Source organism: Aotus nancymaae, unplaced genomic scaffold, assembly GCF_030222135.1.
Source record: "Aotus nancymaae isolate 86718 unplaced genomic scaffold, 86718_ANA_hifiasm-v0.15.2.pri h1tg000011l, whole genome shotgun sequence".
Taxonomy (NCBI): Eukaryota; Metazoa; Chordata; class Mammalia; order Primates; family Aotidae; genus Aotus; species Aotus nancymaae.
The window spans coordinates 73,771,769-73,788,801 of record NW_026988422.1 but is presented as its reverse complement, the minus strand read 5'-3'; the positions used below and the strand labels follow the sequence as shown (position 1 = coordinate 73,788,801).

The 17,033-nt window shown below is 45.3% G+C and overlaps 1 protein-coding gene across 1 annotated transcript; it reads right to left on the bottom strand.

Annotated features, from left to right (window-relative positions):
* Positions 1 to 4,171: 4,171 nt before the first annotated feature.
* On the bottom strand, positions 4,172 to 15,370 carry CALM1 (calmodulin 1). The gene is made up of 6 exons (XM_012453107.2): positions 15,163 to 15,370; positions 12,331 to 12,361; positions 11,032 to 11,175; positions 8,477 to 8,583; positions 7,931 to 8,066; positions 4,172 to 7,755 (listed from the first exon to the last, which is right to left on the bottom strand). Exons 1-6 carry the CDS (start codon positions 15,163 to 15,165, stop codon positions 7,727 to 7,729), a joined length of 450 nt encoding a protein of 149 aa, XP_012308530.1. The 5' UTR covers positions 15,166 to 15,370; the 3' UTR covers positions 4,172 to 7,726.
* Positions 15,371 to 17,033: the final 1,663 nt, after the last annotated feature.

Genomic DNA, 17,033 nt, shown 5'->3' with positions numbered 1-17,033 from the left:
TATTAATACAGCCAGATTTAAAAATTATATTCAAGAATGTAAAGTGATGGAGAAATGTTCAGTAGAAAAAGCAAAAAAGAGGCTGGGCACAGTGGCTCACTGCTGTAATCCCAGCACTTTGGGAGACTGAAGCAGGTGGATCACCTGAGGTAAGAGTTGGAGACCAGCCTGACCAACATGGCAAAACCCCGTCTTTACTAAAAATACAAAAATTAGCTGGTGTGGTGGTGTGCACCTGTAATCCCAGCTACTTGGGAGGCTGAGGCAGGAGAATCACTTGAACTTGGGAAGGGGAGGTTGCAGTGAGCCGAGATCTGGCCACTGCACTCCAGCCTGGGTAACAGAGTGAGACTGTCTCAGGAAAAAAACAAAGGAAGTGAAAAAGAGAGGATTTAAAAAGTATGAATACATGATTTCACTTATATATGTCTAGAATAGGCATATCCATGGAGACAGAAAATATAGTAGTAGTTGCCAGGGGATTAGGGGGTGGGGGGAAGAAGGCAGAAAGGAAGATGGGAATCACTGCCAATGGGTACAGAGTTTCTTTTCAAGGGTGATGAAAATGTTCTAAAATTATATAGTGGTGATGGTTGTACAACCCCGTGAATGTACTAAAACCGACCAATTTGTGTGTTTTTAAAAGGTGAATTTTATGGTACATAGATTATATTGTGAGAAAAAAAAAGATACAAGGAGTAATAAGATTGTGGGCCGGGCGCAGTGGCTCACACCTGTAATCCCAGCACTTTGGGAGGCCGAGGTGGGTGGATCACAAGGTCAGGAGATCGAGACCATCTGGCTAACATGGTGAAACTCCATCTCTAATAGAAATACAAAAAATTAGCCGGGCGTGGTGACGTGAGCCTGTAGACCCAGCTACTCGGGAGGCTGAAGCAGGAGAATCGCTTGAACCCGGGAGGCGGAGGTTGCAGTGAGCCGAGATCATGCCACTGCATTCCAGCCTGGGTGACAGAGACTATGTCTCAAAAAAAAAGAAGACTGTAATGTATTTGTATATACACAACATGTAATGGTACATATACTAAAGAATATTATGCTTGCTGGGCGTGGTGGCTAACATCTGTAATCTTAGCACTTTGGGAGGCTGAGGCAGGCGGATCACCTGAGGTCGGTAGTTCAAGACCAGCCTGACCAACAGGGAGAAACCCCGTCTCTACTAAATATACAAAATTAGCCAAGCATAGTGGTGCACATCTGTAATCCTAGCAACTTGGGAGGCTGAGGCAGGAGAATCACTTAAACCCGGGAGGTGGAGGTTGCGGTGAGCTGGGAGATCATGCCATTGCACTCCAGCCTGGACAACAAGAGCGAAACTCCATCGCAAAAACAAACATAAAGATTATTATGCTTAATTAAACAAAAAAAAAAAACTTACACATACAGTGGGTCCCCATGTTGTAAACTCTCTCTTCATCCATATGGTGAGAAAAAATTCCAAAAGGAAATATGAAGTCTCAACTATAGTTTATAGGGTAGTGGGTCATTTGCTATCACAAATTGTAATCAACAACATTTCTGTTAACATCAGAAAAATGCTTTTGTAAAAATGGGAATGGGCTGTTAGTTAACTTCTTGTCATTGAAAGCGAGAAACACCAAGGTCTGCCTTGTGGAAACAGGATTAGATGTCCAGTGTTAGAAGTATTCCAAGTTTGAGAATCACCAGATACGGATACTTGCACTCAGAGGGAGTTTTATCTAGAATATATGACCTGTTTCTTTTAACTAAGATATTATTTTATAATCACTTTTTTTTAACTTGCTTTCCATTTTTAAAACAATCTACCTCAAATCTTGATTCTGATTTGTCTATGTGGGAACAAAAATCTACCTTTTGCTAAAAAATGCAGTAACTTAAAAAAACCCACAACTTGAAGGGTATATAGAGACTCAAAATGAAATATTACTTTAAAAGCAAACATGCTTTCATACAGCCAAGATCTAAAGATTATGTTGTAACAAAATGTTCAAATAATTGTTACCAGAGAAAATTGTTACTCTGGATTTTCCTTTTAGTCTTTGTAAAAGTGAAAATAAAACTTTTTTTTTTTTTTTGTTCTTCTTCCATATATCCTCTGAAATAAAAATAAAACTTTAAGATACCACATTTAAAAGACTATCTGGGGCCAGGCATGGTGACTCACGCCTGTAATCCCAAGGTGGGTGGATCACCTGAGGTCAGGAGTTCAAGACCAGCCTGGCCAACATGGTGAAACCTCATCTCTACTAAAAATACAAAAATTAGCCAGATGTGGTGCTGCGCGCCTATAGTCCCAGTCACTCGGGAGGCTGAGGCAGGAGAATCACTTGAACCCAGGAGGTGGAGGTTGCAGTGAGCCAAGATCGCACCACTACACTGCAGCCTGGGTGACACAGTGAGACTCCATCTCAAAAAGGAAAGATTATCTGAGCCAGGCATGGTGGCTCACACCTGTAATCCCAACACGTTGGGAGGTCAAGGTGGGAGGATTCGTTGAGCCCAGGTTTGAGACCAATCTGGGCGACAAAGTAGGACTGCATCTGCATAAAAATTTTAAAAAATTAGCTGAGCACAGTAGCACATGCCTGTAGTCCCAGCTACTGGGGAAGCTGATATGGGAGGATTGCTTGAGCCTGGGAAGTTGAGACTGCAGTGAGCTGTGATTGTGCCACTGCACTCCAGCCTGAGTGAGAATGAGATCCCATCTCAAATCCCCCCCCACACACACACACGATCTGTGTCAATTCACATTCATTCCTAAGGTTGCTGACACAAAGAACATAATTCTCATAAGGAAAGCTGCCACTTGCTTTAACCAGAGTTCAGGGGCTCTAATGGGAGTTCTGGTCCATGAGCTATAACTCCTCCCACTCCTTGGCAGAGAGTTGAGGGCAGTGGGAGAGAAGTACCAAGCTATAAAAAGCCTTATGTTTTATTTCCTTCTAAGGCATCCTGAGTCATTGGGTGCTCCAGCCCTAAAGTGCCCGGGAAAGTTCAGCTCAAATCGGAAATGTGTGTTTTTCTAAACCGGAGCTGCTGAAACACCAGATGATGTCACTTGGACTGAATCCCTTACAGGCCAAGTGGTAGCTTCCTATTTCCGTCCTGGGAGAATGGAAGTCACTTACCGATCAGTTTCTCTGACCCAGGTTCCAATATTACATCACAGTCTTAATAGCAAGCTTAACCTTCCCTCCACCCCTAACATGAAGCTGCTGAGAATTTCAGAATCCCATTGTCATCTCAAAGGACACAGCCCTCCTACACAACTTTGCCTCCCATCCTTTAGGCTGCAATTTCATCTATCTAAACACCAAGCGATGCCAAACCAGGTTGGTCATAATCCTTAGAAAGCCACAGGCAGAAGGTACCCAGTCTGGTACTACCTTACCAAGGAGGAAACCACGGCCTGGAGAAGGTAAGGAACCTGCCTAAGGCAGGAGGGATAGAACCAAAGCTAGAAGCCGGGTCTAAAGCCTCAGAGCAGAGGGGCTGTCTCCACAGTTAGGTCCACGTCCTTGTAGTCCCAGCTCCCGTGTGCAGGACAGGCTGTTTAAATGTTTCCTGGAGATGTGTCTCAAGTCTTGTGTCCAAAGCAGGAGCTTACCCTTCCTCCCTCTTCAGCCCTCTCACCCCTGGGCAGAGTGAAAAAGGAAACACGAGGCTGCCTGGAAAAGACCCTTCTGGAAGCAAAGGGGGCAGAAGCAGCCGACCTCTCCTGCTAGAGAGGTTCTGAGCCAGTGTTAACTAGGGGAAGGCTTCAATGAGGTCTTAAATTGGAGCTGCATCCCACCCTGCTTTCCTCAGCTGTCCTGCTCTTGACATGAACCAAGTATGTGCTTGTCATCTAAAATTTCCATCTTACCGAAAAAAAAAAAAATATTGCTTTATGCAAGTCCTCAAGAGACTTGCAATTAAAAGGAAACTAATCTTTATAGTGTAAATTTCCTACATAAAAACCAAGCATGGACAAATAGGCTGAGAATAGGTTAAAATGTCAGCTAACAACCTACTTAAAATTCAAGTAAGGCTGTAGTGGAATGTGTCTATATTTCTGGGCCCTCACTCACAGTATGAGAGCCCAGGTGAAATCACATCTGAGGCAGGTCCATCTTGAGAGCAAAAGGAATTGAAAGCTATGCAAGCTAAAAACCTACACAGTTCGCAGTTAGAGATGAAAGGCTGCAGAAATGTTTATTGAATACAGTGCCAGGTTTATAAATAAAACTTATTTACAATTTCCATAGTTGGTCCCCCATCAGAGAGGTGGTTAAATCTCCAAACAGTTTATCTCAAGATTTACAGAAACTTTCAAGTACATCTCCTTTTCAAATCGCCATGGTGAAGGGCAACTTCAGTAACAAAAGAACTACCACCATCTTTGCTACAGAAGTGTTTAATAAACATCATAATAGATTTGGAGAAAGAACACACACTCCACCCATGCCACTACCTTCTTACTCCAAGGGATACAGACAGCAAAGAATTTCTGTCTCCTACAGGACAACTTCAAGGGATAAAAAAACAGTAACTGCCAGCTGGAGGGATAGATTAAGACACATTAGTGGAAATCTAGTCACTGCCAGAGGATAAATATATTTAGGATATAACAATAAATAATTCAAATGTTTAAAATAATTGAATGAACGGAAGAGTAGACTTGACCAAATTTACATTCTTTGTTCAGGAAGAGGTTCCCAGTATGCTGAGGGGTTCATAGTAAGCTTTTCCTCTGATGAGATACAGCAGCGCTAGGCCTACTGCACAGCCGTTCATTACAATATTGTTACAAGTACAATCAGACATGCATTTATAAAGAGAATATAAAAATATGTACAATAGCTCATTTTCAATGTGTGTAAGTTGCCGAAAGACACCAATGAAAGTGTGCAAAAATTCATTTGTCAAAAAATCAGAAAAAGCCTTCCTTGGCAACAGTGCATCAAAAGCCCATCTGAAAGATCGAGATCCATTTGCCTGGCTCAACACCCACCCCAAACAGATGGAGAACAAAACTATGAAAGGGTTTGCCAAGTACTCAGCAGTTTCTTATGGCAAGTCTCAGGCTAAAGCGGGATGCCAGTTCAACTAATCACTTTATATATAAATATATGTATATATTTATAGAGGAGTTAGAAGTAGGGGCAAGAGTTTACAGGAAGGTGCTAACCAACTTCAAGGGCACCGCCACAATACCTAGCTATCTCCTCTTGCAAACTCATGCAGACTAACACCCAACGTCTGGGTTGGTCATCCCCTCAAATGCCAGGGGGGAAGGCTACAGTGGATTCTGCCTCACTTCTGCTCAAAACTGGAACTCAGCATGCCCTGGAAGGCGCTGGGGTAGGGTTTCTGCTTCCCAGACAGGATCCTGGCCATACAAGAATCCTGTTTCAAAGGTAGTCTTTTAGGATAGGCTACAGGACCACTAAGAGAGTCCACCCAGCTTCTAAAAAGACTTGAGGGTTAGACTACCTCTCAAAAAAACAAGTCAGATCACCCCCTCCAGCCCCCTTTGAAAATACCAAGAGGTCACTGACCACAGGCTTGGGTGAGCAATCAGGCTCTTTGACCACCCCTCGCCACAAGAAATATCCAGGACATTAACTTACTCAAACCAGGAACCCTATCTCGCCAGAAGAGAAACCCCAAGGTACTCTTGGGCATTCCTTTCAGATTCAGGGAATTATAAGTCAACTCTTAGCTCATAGTGTCAACCTCTCTTCTACCAACCACCCAGTCCAAGGACCAGCAGCAGAAGCACGTGGGCAATGTCTCCTCTCCACTGCTCTGACCTACCCCTCTGGCAGAAAATCTAACAAGCTACAAAACGCCAGAAAGACAGGGAGTAGGAGAAGGAGAAGCCAAGGGTCTCTATAAATCAGCCCTGAATGCACCCATTTGGCTGCCAAGAGCTTCTCACTGCCTTGCTAGCAGCCTGCCACTGTTCCCTGGCAAATTGAAAACACCCACACAAACACTCAAAACCCCAATCTCCTTGCTAATAAGATACAACCAGTTAACATCATGAAAAATGCACATCTCCAGCCTTCATTTCAAAAAAGAGCTCTGTACTAAATGCAATATGCTTTTAAAGGGGCTTTTTACAGGGACCAATCTCAACACAAAGACCAGTACCAGATGTCTGAGTTTTGGTTATAGGTTTATAGTTAGACACAAAATTCACTCCAGACTGGAGTTTTACTTTCAAGCTGGAAGCTAGCATTAGTTCTACTTGTAGGGAGAGAAAGTAAAGTCAACTTTGGGGGAAAAAAAAAGTAAAAGCAGGCTAAGGTTAAGTATAATCATAAATTAAAAGTCGTGAATCAAAGGTGACTGGTAATGTCTTTTAGGCATGAAGAGACTGGCTTAGAAAAGTGACTACTGCTTCTACCACACACAGCGAGGATTGAATTACAGACACACTAAATCATGTCTCTTGCACAGATGGTCTCAAGTAGTTACATAAGACAGGTAATCAGCAGCACAATTGAGAACAACCCTAAATACATGCTTGAGAGAAAGTGGGTTTGTTTTTTCCTTAAGAGCTCTACTGCCTGAATAGATCATTAAAAGTTACCATAATTCACACCTTCCCCCCTCCCCCCAGTGAAAATGCAAATAGACCTACATGTCCATAAATAGGATGAAGCAATTGGTATCCACTTTTTTTTTAGGCAAGGTCTTGGGCTCAGAGGTTGGTGCTGGGACCTTGGGAGGGAAACCCAATGTTGAGCTGTGGGCATTTAAATGTACACTGGCCTCCCCTCCACCTGCCTTGTCCCCAGTTAGATCTTAGCTTTACAAAGCATTTAACACCACTTTAAGTTAATGGTCTTTTTATTAGGGGGGAAAAAAAAAAAAAAAAGACCAGCATTTACAACTTGGAATGGACGTAAATCGTAATTTCTTTGAACAGCAATGTTGATGGTTGTGCTGAAGTCTAAAGCCACAGCCTACTCTGCCGGCTCCAAGTCATGGTTCAGGAGGTTTTAAAAATAGAGAGTCCAAAGATGCTCCCTTGGTAAAAGTTTCTTATTAAAAATTTGTGTGAACAGTGACAGCCTGACACCTGTTTCACTCTGGAACAATGCAGCCAACACTAAACCAACATACGCAGGTATGCTACCAGAGTGTGTCACCGTCACCATGGGTCGGAGCACACGAAGTACAAGAGGACCATCCTACCAGTGGGGCCACGTCTGAACGGTTTATCCTTCACCCATTTTTCTGCACGTCATCCTGAGGTAAACCAATTTTAAATGTGTTTGTTTTCAGTAAACCAGCTATGACAATTTATACTAAACAAATTGAACTAGAACCCATTTGAATAGGTTTTGAATTTGTTTTTTCATTTTTCGTTTTTAATACAAATGCCTGACTGTGCTCAATCGTCAAGCTGCATGCATGAAAAACTGGCCAGCCCAAACAGTGTATTAATCATTAGCAAATGGAACTTTAAGGAGTCCTTATCATTAAGGTAGTACAAGTATTTATATTGTAAAACTGATGTGTAGCTTGATCTTTAGGGGACAGGACCACCAACCAGTACATGCAGATTTTGTGTGTGTGTGGACAGAAGGTACTTTTGACATTCGGTTTTGCTATATAGAAACAGAATGAATAAATGAACTTTTTTCTTTTTTCTTTTTTTTGCAAGAGGTAAGTAAAAGATTCAATTTGATTCTTCTAGAGGGGGGAAAAAGGAGTTGAAAGTAGGTCTTCATTTTGCAGTCATCATCTGTACGAATTCTGAAAAGACAAATATAACGGTAACTTTTGGTTATCTTTGAAAGCGGCTTTAATGAACACAATATCTCTACTGTGCATAAAATAAGGCTAAAGACTGTCTAGTGAAGCAGTTAGCTTGTTTACAGATCCTAAAGGTAAAACCATGAAAAACTGAGCTCAAAGAACTTAGTTTTACCTTCATAGTTGACTTGTCCATCTCCATCAATATCTGCTTCTCTGATCATTTCATCTACTTCTTCATCTGTTAGTTTTTCTCCTAAGTTTGTCATGACATGACGTAGTTCTGCTGCACTGATGTAACCATTGCCATCCTGTGAACATTCAGCAATTGTTACTGCTAATGATGTGGTGTGGGCAAGCAGGTCTTTGACTTAGTTATGCCCTCTCACGTTACTGCTAACTCTGCTCCCATCAACAATTCTCTGATCTCTGGTTCCCACCTCTAACCTACTAAATACATGCAAACAGTTAACGCAAAAACAGAGGATTTTCAAAAGCTCACAACAATTCAAAGTAACAGTCAAGAAACGTGGTCCAAAATTCCTATTATGCCTACCCTCACTTGATACGGTTACCATAAAACGGATTTTTGAAAGTGAGATCAGAGGCTCAGGCAGTAGACTAAGTCTTCTGTGTCTAACATTGTTATAGCTTTTAGAAGTGACAGCAGAAAAAGCCATACATAACATAAGTACCATTTGCTATGTAGATGCTGGATTACCTTGTCAAAGACTCGGAATGCCTCACGGATTTCTTCTTCACTATCTGTATCTTTCATTTTTCTAGCCATCATAGTCAAAAATTCAGGGAAGTCAATGGTGCCATTACCTCAAATTAAAAAACAAAAAGCTCATGTAAAGTAAGCACTCCATTAACGCTGCCCTGCAGTCATCATTTCAGAACCACCACAGAGAATGATAAACACATGCTGGGATGAAGTGGCAAACTCTCTTACTAGGTTCAGTCATTTGCAGGTCTAAAATGTTCAGATACTTCACGGGGCAATTTCACATAATTTCAAACTCATCATCAGTACTCAGGATAGCATCTAATTATACAAAGGCAAATGCACATCTGGATTCAAGCTCACAGAAGGGTCATGAAGGGCAGTACGTTCAAGAGAAAAACATCACACAACACCGCAGGCTGAACCTTTCTACTCCCAAGGGAAGAAAGCACCCCTGACTGCCATCCTTGACTTAGGGAAATCGCTCAGGTCTAACTCTGCCTTGGCTAGTGACGGCAGTAATGGAAAGAAGGCCTAGAACTGAGCTGCAGGTTAAGAGTATAAAATGTTTTAGGGGAGAAAAGATTATGAGGGAGGAATATTGATTTTGTTATGCCGTGGGCCATATCTTCTCCAGAATCATTTCTCGGCCACACTATGACGGTAAGTCACCTAACTTGTTTTCTTCCAACTCAGTATCTTTATTTCCCATTAAGGGAAAAGCTCAGAAGCCTTCTCACAGCTCAGAGCAGGAACACTTAGAGAACTGTCAGAAGAATCTGTTCTATGGCCAGTACTCCAAACAACTCCTCTTTAAAACTAAGAGATAAATACCCCTAAAGACAAGCACTCCAAACTAACAGTGTAACTTGAACTCAATGGAAATAAAATTAGGAAGAAAAACCCTATGTTAAGTTACTAATTTTCACCAGTACCTTTACAAGAAAATAACTCAGGGATCCCTTTAAGACTTTTTGGCCTCAAAAAATTTAAGATATTGTTCGTATTCATCAAAGACAAAAGAAATTATCTAAAGCTATCTCACAGCCATGCAGAGGTCAGGTACCATCCTATTTTCTCAGTGCAAACACAGGATTCTGTAGCCTGGCACAACTTCTTCTTCCACACAATCCAAGAGCCTAATAGACTTCTCCACTCCCCAAGCACAGACTCCCAGGGCTCCCACAAAACAAGACGAAGATACTCTGTGTTCCCGGATAGCTGATCATCTTAGCAGTCAAACTAGAGAGAACTATGGACAATCTTTTCTTTCTAGAACACTATTAGTGAAAACCACTCCAATGGGCTGAAATATTTGTCAAAGAACTTAATCAAAAGCCCTTTGTCCAAACGTCTGTAACCAGACAAGCATTATTCTACTCTACCACCTTCAAGTCAATCATCTAGAAAGTAAAATCTAGATCCAAATTGTTCATTCTTAACTCATCTTTTTTTCTTTTTCCCTTCTCTCTCCCCAACTCATCTTTTAAAAAGCATGTTCTATAATGTTACATAGTATATTTGTGTGTGTGTGTGTGTGTGTGTGTGTGTATATGGTACAAAAATACATTTTTTTTTTTTAGGGCAGGGGAAGTGTGCTTCAAAGACTGCTTACTTAATGGCAAATCAGCAATAAAAGGCCTGTTGTCCACTACTGTAGAGTCAAGAGGAATAGACAGGGTTACTGCTGGTTCCCTCTGCCCCTGCACCTTACAGCTTCCCCTTCTGTTAGGTTCCGCAGATCTATCCCCCAGAGTCACCACACACCCCACCTCCAAACCTCACATGCTCCTCTGCAGCAAACACATCTACAGCTCACACTATACTCACTTCTATGGTAACTTCTAAGAGTGCTCGTCACCCACTTCATCCGGCGGTTCCTCCCCCTCCTCTTTTAGACACAGTAAACTTGTTAAAAAGCATGTTCAATGGCTCTTTAATTTTACCTCCCTCTCAAGACTCAGTGCAGACTCATGGGCCAGTTGATAAAAGATGTGAGCTCAGCCTGGAGCAGTGGCTCATGCCTGTAATCCCAGCACTTTGGGAGGCCAAGGCGGGCAGATCATGAGGTCAAGAGTTCGAGACCAGCCTGGGCAACATGGGGAAAACCCTGTCTCTACTGAAGACACAAAAAATTAGCCAGGTGTGGTGGCGTGAGCCTGTAGTCCCAGCTACTTGGGAGGCTGAGGCAGGAGAATCACTTGAACCCAGGAGGCAGAGGTTGCAGTGAGCTGAGATCGTGCTATTGCACTTCAGCCTGGGTGACAGAGTAAGACTCCCTCTCAAAAAAAAAAAAGATTTGAGCTCTAGGTCACAGCAAACAGAAAACAACAACACAGTGATCCCATGCAGGAAACGTTCTAGACAGTAAGCAGGGTGGACGCAAGGCCCATAATCTTCTATTTTAATTGTCAATGGCCCTAAGGCAACCACAGAAACAATCTTTGCACATTTGCTTTGCTCTGGGGACCTGAACCAGACAATCCTCTAACATGTCTGAACTTGAATTACACAACAATGGCCCTTATTCATGATTCTAAAGCCCTTACCATCAGCATCCACTTCGTTGATCATATCCTGCAACTCAGCTTCTGTTGGGTTCTGACCCAGTGACCTCATGACAGTTCCAAGTTCCTTTGTTGTGATGGTGCCATCACCATCTTTATCGAATAGGGAGAAAGCTTCTTTGAATTCTGAAAACAAAAGTTGACCCTTTAAAATGAATGTCTTTATCCAACCCAGTCACAATACACACTTGCCGGGAGCTTGCCAAAGCAAGCCATTCAAGTTGTGCAAGGTATCAGAAGCTGTCTGGTTTTTATCTACTGAAATAAAGACCAAAACAGTCCTGCTGGACTGGCCTTCATACAGCAGCCCACAAAGCAAACACTGCTCCCAGTAAACCACAATATTCCCATGTTTAAAGGCAGCTAAGCTGGAACATGCTTAAATTGGTTCCAAATCCAATCTTTTTTTTTTTTTTGGCAAGGGAATCTCGCTGTCACCCAGGCTGGAGTGCAGTGGTGCAATCTTGGCTCACTGCAACCCTCTCCCTCCTGGGTTCAAGCAATTAAATCCAACCTGATAAGACTGGTCCATATGCCTCCTTCAAGTCCCTTCCTGTTACATTTCTAAAGCCTTAAAAATCTCTTGTTTCATAGCAACATGAAATGGTTACTAGAAATGGACATTCCCAGGTAACCAGTCTGTTTCTCTCTACATGACTTTTAGGATATTTCAGAGGCATTTCTGGTTTCCTAAAGAGACACAGTCTCAAAACAAGTCCTCCAGGGAATAAAAAGCTAAAATCTGCCAGATGTAGCGGCACATGTCTATGGTCCCAGCTACTTGGGAGGCTGAGGCAGGACTGCTTGAGCCCAGGAGTTCGAGTCCAGCCTGGGCAACAGAGTTTAACTAATATTAACTTTCTTCCCAATTATTACAGTGGTCCTAACACTCATTTTCACCCATTTTCATTTATTTTAGGATAGCAAGCACAAGCTTTCATGGCAGATTACTGAAAGACTCGTGGCATAAGAATTGTAAACTAAACTGTTGAGTAGCAGGCTCAGTACAATTTAACCATATGCAAACTTTGCACATTGCGGAACACGGTCAAATTCTCCAAAGTTTAACAAGTGGGCATCCTTAGTTTTACTTCCTTTCACCTCATCTATAAAGTACTGGCAGGAATAACACCTGACCTAAATGTTTCTTCTTACTGTTCTTCTTTAAATAAATTCCTAGAAAACTGCCCAGACTGTAGGGGGGAGGAACAGAGGAGTCACCAAAACTGAGTCAGTGCCTAGTTCTGGCCTTCTGGGGACTCCCTGGAGTTGTTAACTTACCAGCAATCTGTTCTTCGGTCAGCTGATCAGCCTACATGAAGAAAGAAAAGGTTATCATTCAGTCCACAATAGTTTGATTGACATTAACATAGGTTTTCCAGTTACATTTTTAATACTGTGATCTTTCAAAAATCACTCTTAAAAAGTATTTTGAAACCTGTAGCACTGTCACTTAACCAAAGTAATTAGAATAAAGGAAACTCTCTCCGCTATTTTAACAAAGGATTACAAGGAAGCGACAACATCTGCTCACTTCTAAATTTTCTTTTCTGGGCCCGTGGCTGAGTTTGCTCGGCGATCTAACTAGGCTAAGTTCACAATGTGAAAAATGGCACCTCTAGTGGCAGAAGGCCCCACGGCACCAGCTGCAGTGGCAGCAGACTCTAAGACAGAAGAGCGCCACCTACTGCGTCATGGACACCACAGTCCCCCCCTTCCGCCAACAAGGGACCCAGCCCACTGCCACTGCCACCACAGCCAGGATCAGGATCTCATCCAGGGGCAGGCTTTTAGCGTACCTTGCACACTGCTCCAGGCCCTCAAAATCTCCAAACTAGCGTTACATAATGGCATTGGGTTGGATTAACAGGCTTTTATATCCATTTTATGAGAAATAATAATTAAGTGGAAAAAATATACAGCAACCATGTACCCCACCAACTTCATTTCCATGTAACAAATGCTTTCCAATCCTTTAAATTAGGCAGTTATTTGTTAAAAGCCTACCATTACAACCGATAATGCCCTAGGTCAAATTATCCTATGATTCAGAAGCCAGGAAAAACTGGTACCATCTTATACAGTGTTACAAAACTGCAAAAATTAAGTACACAGAAAACTATACAACAATTATCAGACTATAAATATACTTCCCTCTTTTCTGGCAAAGAGTATCCATTAAATTTGCTGGAGAGTATTAACCCTACCTACCTTAAGAATGACGTAAGAACTGCTCTTAATAAACACACTTCATTTGAGTAATGGCCACGAAGGTAATTCTCACTTGTATTATTTGGTCTCTACCACACTGAACCTGTGCTTCCAGTCGAGGGAATTCGAGACTTCAAGGGCAGCTAGTATGTATTTCCATTTTAATGAAGGATGCCTTAGAAGCCAATTACAAAATAAGTCCTAATAGAAAGCTGATGAAGTTTATTCTCTTAAGTGAAAACTTTAACAGCAGGAATGGTGTTCCAATACATTGATTTTGAGAAAAAACTTGTTTTTTACAAATTACAAATGGGTCTTCCTTTCTACCCCAATCACTAAAAATTGGCTTTCTTTAAAGGAGGGAGATACGATGATTTATGTAACATCAGGGCAACATCTGTCTTGCACAATAGCAAGCGCTGCCACACCTCGCAAGAGAAACTGTCACCTTAAGGGGAGAACAGCCCCACCTCGATACAAAACTCTCTTGTTAGAGGGGTTACCAGGAGCATCAAGTTTCTAGACAACGAAATCCTCCTCCCCCAAATGGTGCTAGCCCTGTGGGCAAAGGCGTTACAGAACCCTGCGGGGAACCATCTCCCCACCCGCCAAACCAGAAATGCAGTCGGTGATGTCAGCCCTGTCCGCCGAGGGAGGAAGGGGCTGTGGAAAACACCCAGCAAGGCGAACAGTGGCATCTGGCAATCTAGAGGCTGCAGAGAAAGCGGAAACGTGGAGGGCATCTCTCTGTGTCCTGGAAGTGGCGAGGGGCAGGAGGAACGAGCAACTAGGGGCTGGACAGGGCGCGTGCCCGAAGACAGGCGGGGTGTAAGGCGGCCCCCATGCGGGCGTCGGGACGCCACCGCTCCTCGGCCTGGAGGGTCCCCATCCCCGGCCCCCGCGCTCCAGGGCCGCGGCCAAGGCCGACCCGCACTTCCCACCCGCTTTTGCTCCCCCAGGCGGCGAGCCCGCCGCGCCACCGCAGAAACTTTGCGTCTCTAATGGAAACCGAGCCGCGCGCCAGCTCCCTCCTCCCCCGCCCCCCCCGCCCCAATTAGCGCGAGCCGGGCGCCTCCCGCGGGAAGGGCCTCCTGATGCACCGAGGTTCACGCCCGCCTGCACTGCCGCACCGGGTGGTGGGCCGCAGGGGTGCGAAGGCGGCAGGCACGAGTCGCGGCCACACCGCAAGGCCCCGCCCGGGCGAAGGGCGGCCCGGCAGCCGCTTCCGCCCTCTCCGCCCCCAACCCCTCGCCTTCCTGCCCCCCAACCCCACCCTTCCCGGCTCCTTCCTTCCCAGCCCACGCCCGCGCCGCGCCCCCCGGGAGGAAGGAGGGGAGAGCGCCCAGCAGGGCCGGCCAAGGTAGGGAGGTGGCGGGCGCTGACTGTGCCCCCAACACTCGGCTGGAGCAATGTGCGCCACCGGCCCGCTCCAGCCCATTCATTCTCCGCGGCCCGCCCGATCTGCCACCTTCGCGCCGGGGGAGAAGCGGGTGGGGAGGGGCGGGGGGGAGGTCTGGTGCCCGGCCCCGCCCGGCTCCCGGGCCGAAACGCTTCGCTGCAGGCAGCCCGGGTGCGGCGCTGCTGGATGCAGTGGGTGCGGGGCCGGGAGGGGGGTGGGGGTGGGGGTGGGGGTGGGGGGATGCAGAAAGCCCCGCTGCAGTTGTGGCTGGAACCCCTGCCGGTGGACGGCCCACGGCCAAGTCCAGCTCCAAGGGGAACCAATAAATGAAGCTCCCTGGCAGAGGTCGCCTAGATGCAAATCCAAAATGCATCCTCCTTTAAACGCAGCGGCTGCGTAACATTCAGAAAAGAGAAACCTCCCCCAAACCAACAAAAAACAAAACAGATCTGAGAAGAAATCTTGGGCAGCTGCTACGCCGGCATTTGCCACTCCCGACCTACCATGGTGCGAGCGAAGGGAGCAAGAGCAGAGGGAGCGAGGGTGGCTGCACCAGCGCGGGGGCTGTGACGGCCGGGGTGCCTCCGATGCTGCTGCTGCCGCTGCTAAGGCGCGCTGTGCGCTGTGCCGCCGCCGCCGCCGCCGCCGCCTGCGCCGCCTCCTGACTGCGAGTAACGGCGCCGCGTCCTCGAGACTCGCAACAGCACTGCCGGAGCGCGAGCCTGCTCCCCAGTATATATATGGCGAGCCGTATCCCTCCGCCGCGGCGGAGCCGCCTCGCGCAGAGTGGAGCTGCGGCAGCCGGGCCTTGCCCGCCTGGCCCCGCCCCCCGTTCCGCCCGGCTTCCCGCCGCCCCCTGCGCGCCCGTCGCGGCGGCCCTGCGCGGGGTCGGCGGTTGGGAGAGTTCTAGGCTGGGCGTGCGGTGTCGGGGCAGGTGTGGCGGGGAGTTCTCAGGAGACGCCCATCCCGAGCCGGAGCGAAGACAGAGCGCCTGCCTAGTCCAACCTTGGGGCGACCCAGAGCTTTGGAACCGTTCGCCCCCCGACCCACCCCAGCCTCACCCCACCTGGGTGACTCTCCCACCTCAACGTTTCCAACCGCTCCACTGGGGGTGCCGGCTCCCGCGTGCCCTTCGTCCTTGAGTCTGCAGCAGCCACTTTCAGTTTGGGGTGCTGCGGGACTAGGGGGTCCCTGGGACTAGGGGGTCCGCGGGGAGGTGGAGGCAGAGGAATCGGCCGCACTCCATCAGCGGCAGAGGAGGGGGTCTGCAGAGGACGAGGTAGTTGTCCTCCTGGACGAAATTGGTCCCTTGTTCTTCGGATTTTGGAGCAATATCCGAGCCAAATTATACATGTCAAATTGCTAAATCTGTGTCGTGCTGCTATGCTAAATCAGTCTTTAATGTTTTACGTTTCCACCAAATATTTTTTAGGCCTGAATATTTCTCTCCTATTTTGTTCTGTTTTTTCCTGTGGAGAATACTATTCATCCTGGTGCCCGTCTTACTAAAATTAGTGTACCTGTGCAGTTTCTACAGACCTTAAAACTCGGGCTTTAAATTTTTGGTAATTTTTCTGATCCTGAGAGGGGTCAGAGTCTATTCATAAATCCACATAAACAAAGAAGGGAAAAAATAGATGTTTCAAATCCCCTAGATTACAAGTGGAATACACAGCCAATTGCCTCTTATTATGAAGCTAGATTGTATTTTAAACTACAATCTTGATTATATTCATTTTTAAATAATATTTAAATGTACTATTTTCCATTTTTTAACATACTTCTTTTAAAAGAATATTTAAATCTTTAAGTTTACTAGTGGTTTCCATTTTTCTGGAAGGTAGAAAAAGAACAATTTCAGCCAGTAATGTGAAGCCCAGGACTTGTAAAAATCTTGACAAAATGCTGCAGTTTCTTTTCTTGCCAAGGCAGAACACAGAATTTGATCTTTTGTTTACAGGGCCCAGGCAACAGTTGGAGGTTATCATTTGCTTACTCTTTCACAGAATATGGCAAAGTATGTGATTAACATGATCTGCTAGAAAGGGCTTTGCTTGGTTATGTTTGTTTCTGGTTTAGACAAAATCTGCAGGAAGATGTTTCAAAAGAAGGGGAAATACGGGCACATTGCAAATGCCACAGGACTTCTTGGGATAACCTCAGAAAAGACAATCAGCATCTGTGGAGCTGTTCCTACTGATGTTCCTTCTGGAATCCCGCAGAGTGAACCTGCTGTTTAATTTAGAGGGAGGCTGCAGCAGCAAGCCAGGGGATGGTGCTGCCTTCCCTCTGCAGATTAGAAAGACGCTATTCACCCCACAAACCTAATCCCAATCCCTGCAAAAAATAATAATACTCTTGGGCTCACAGGGGA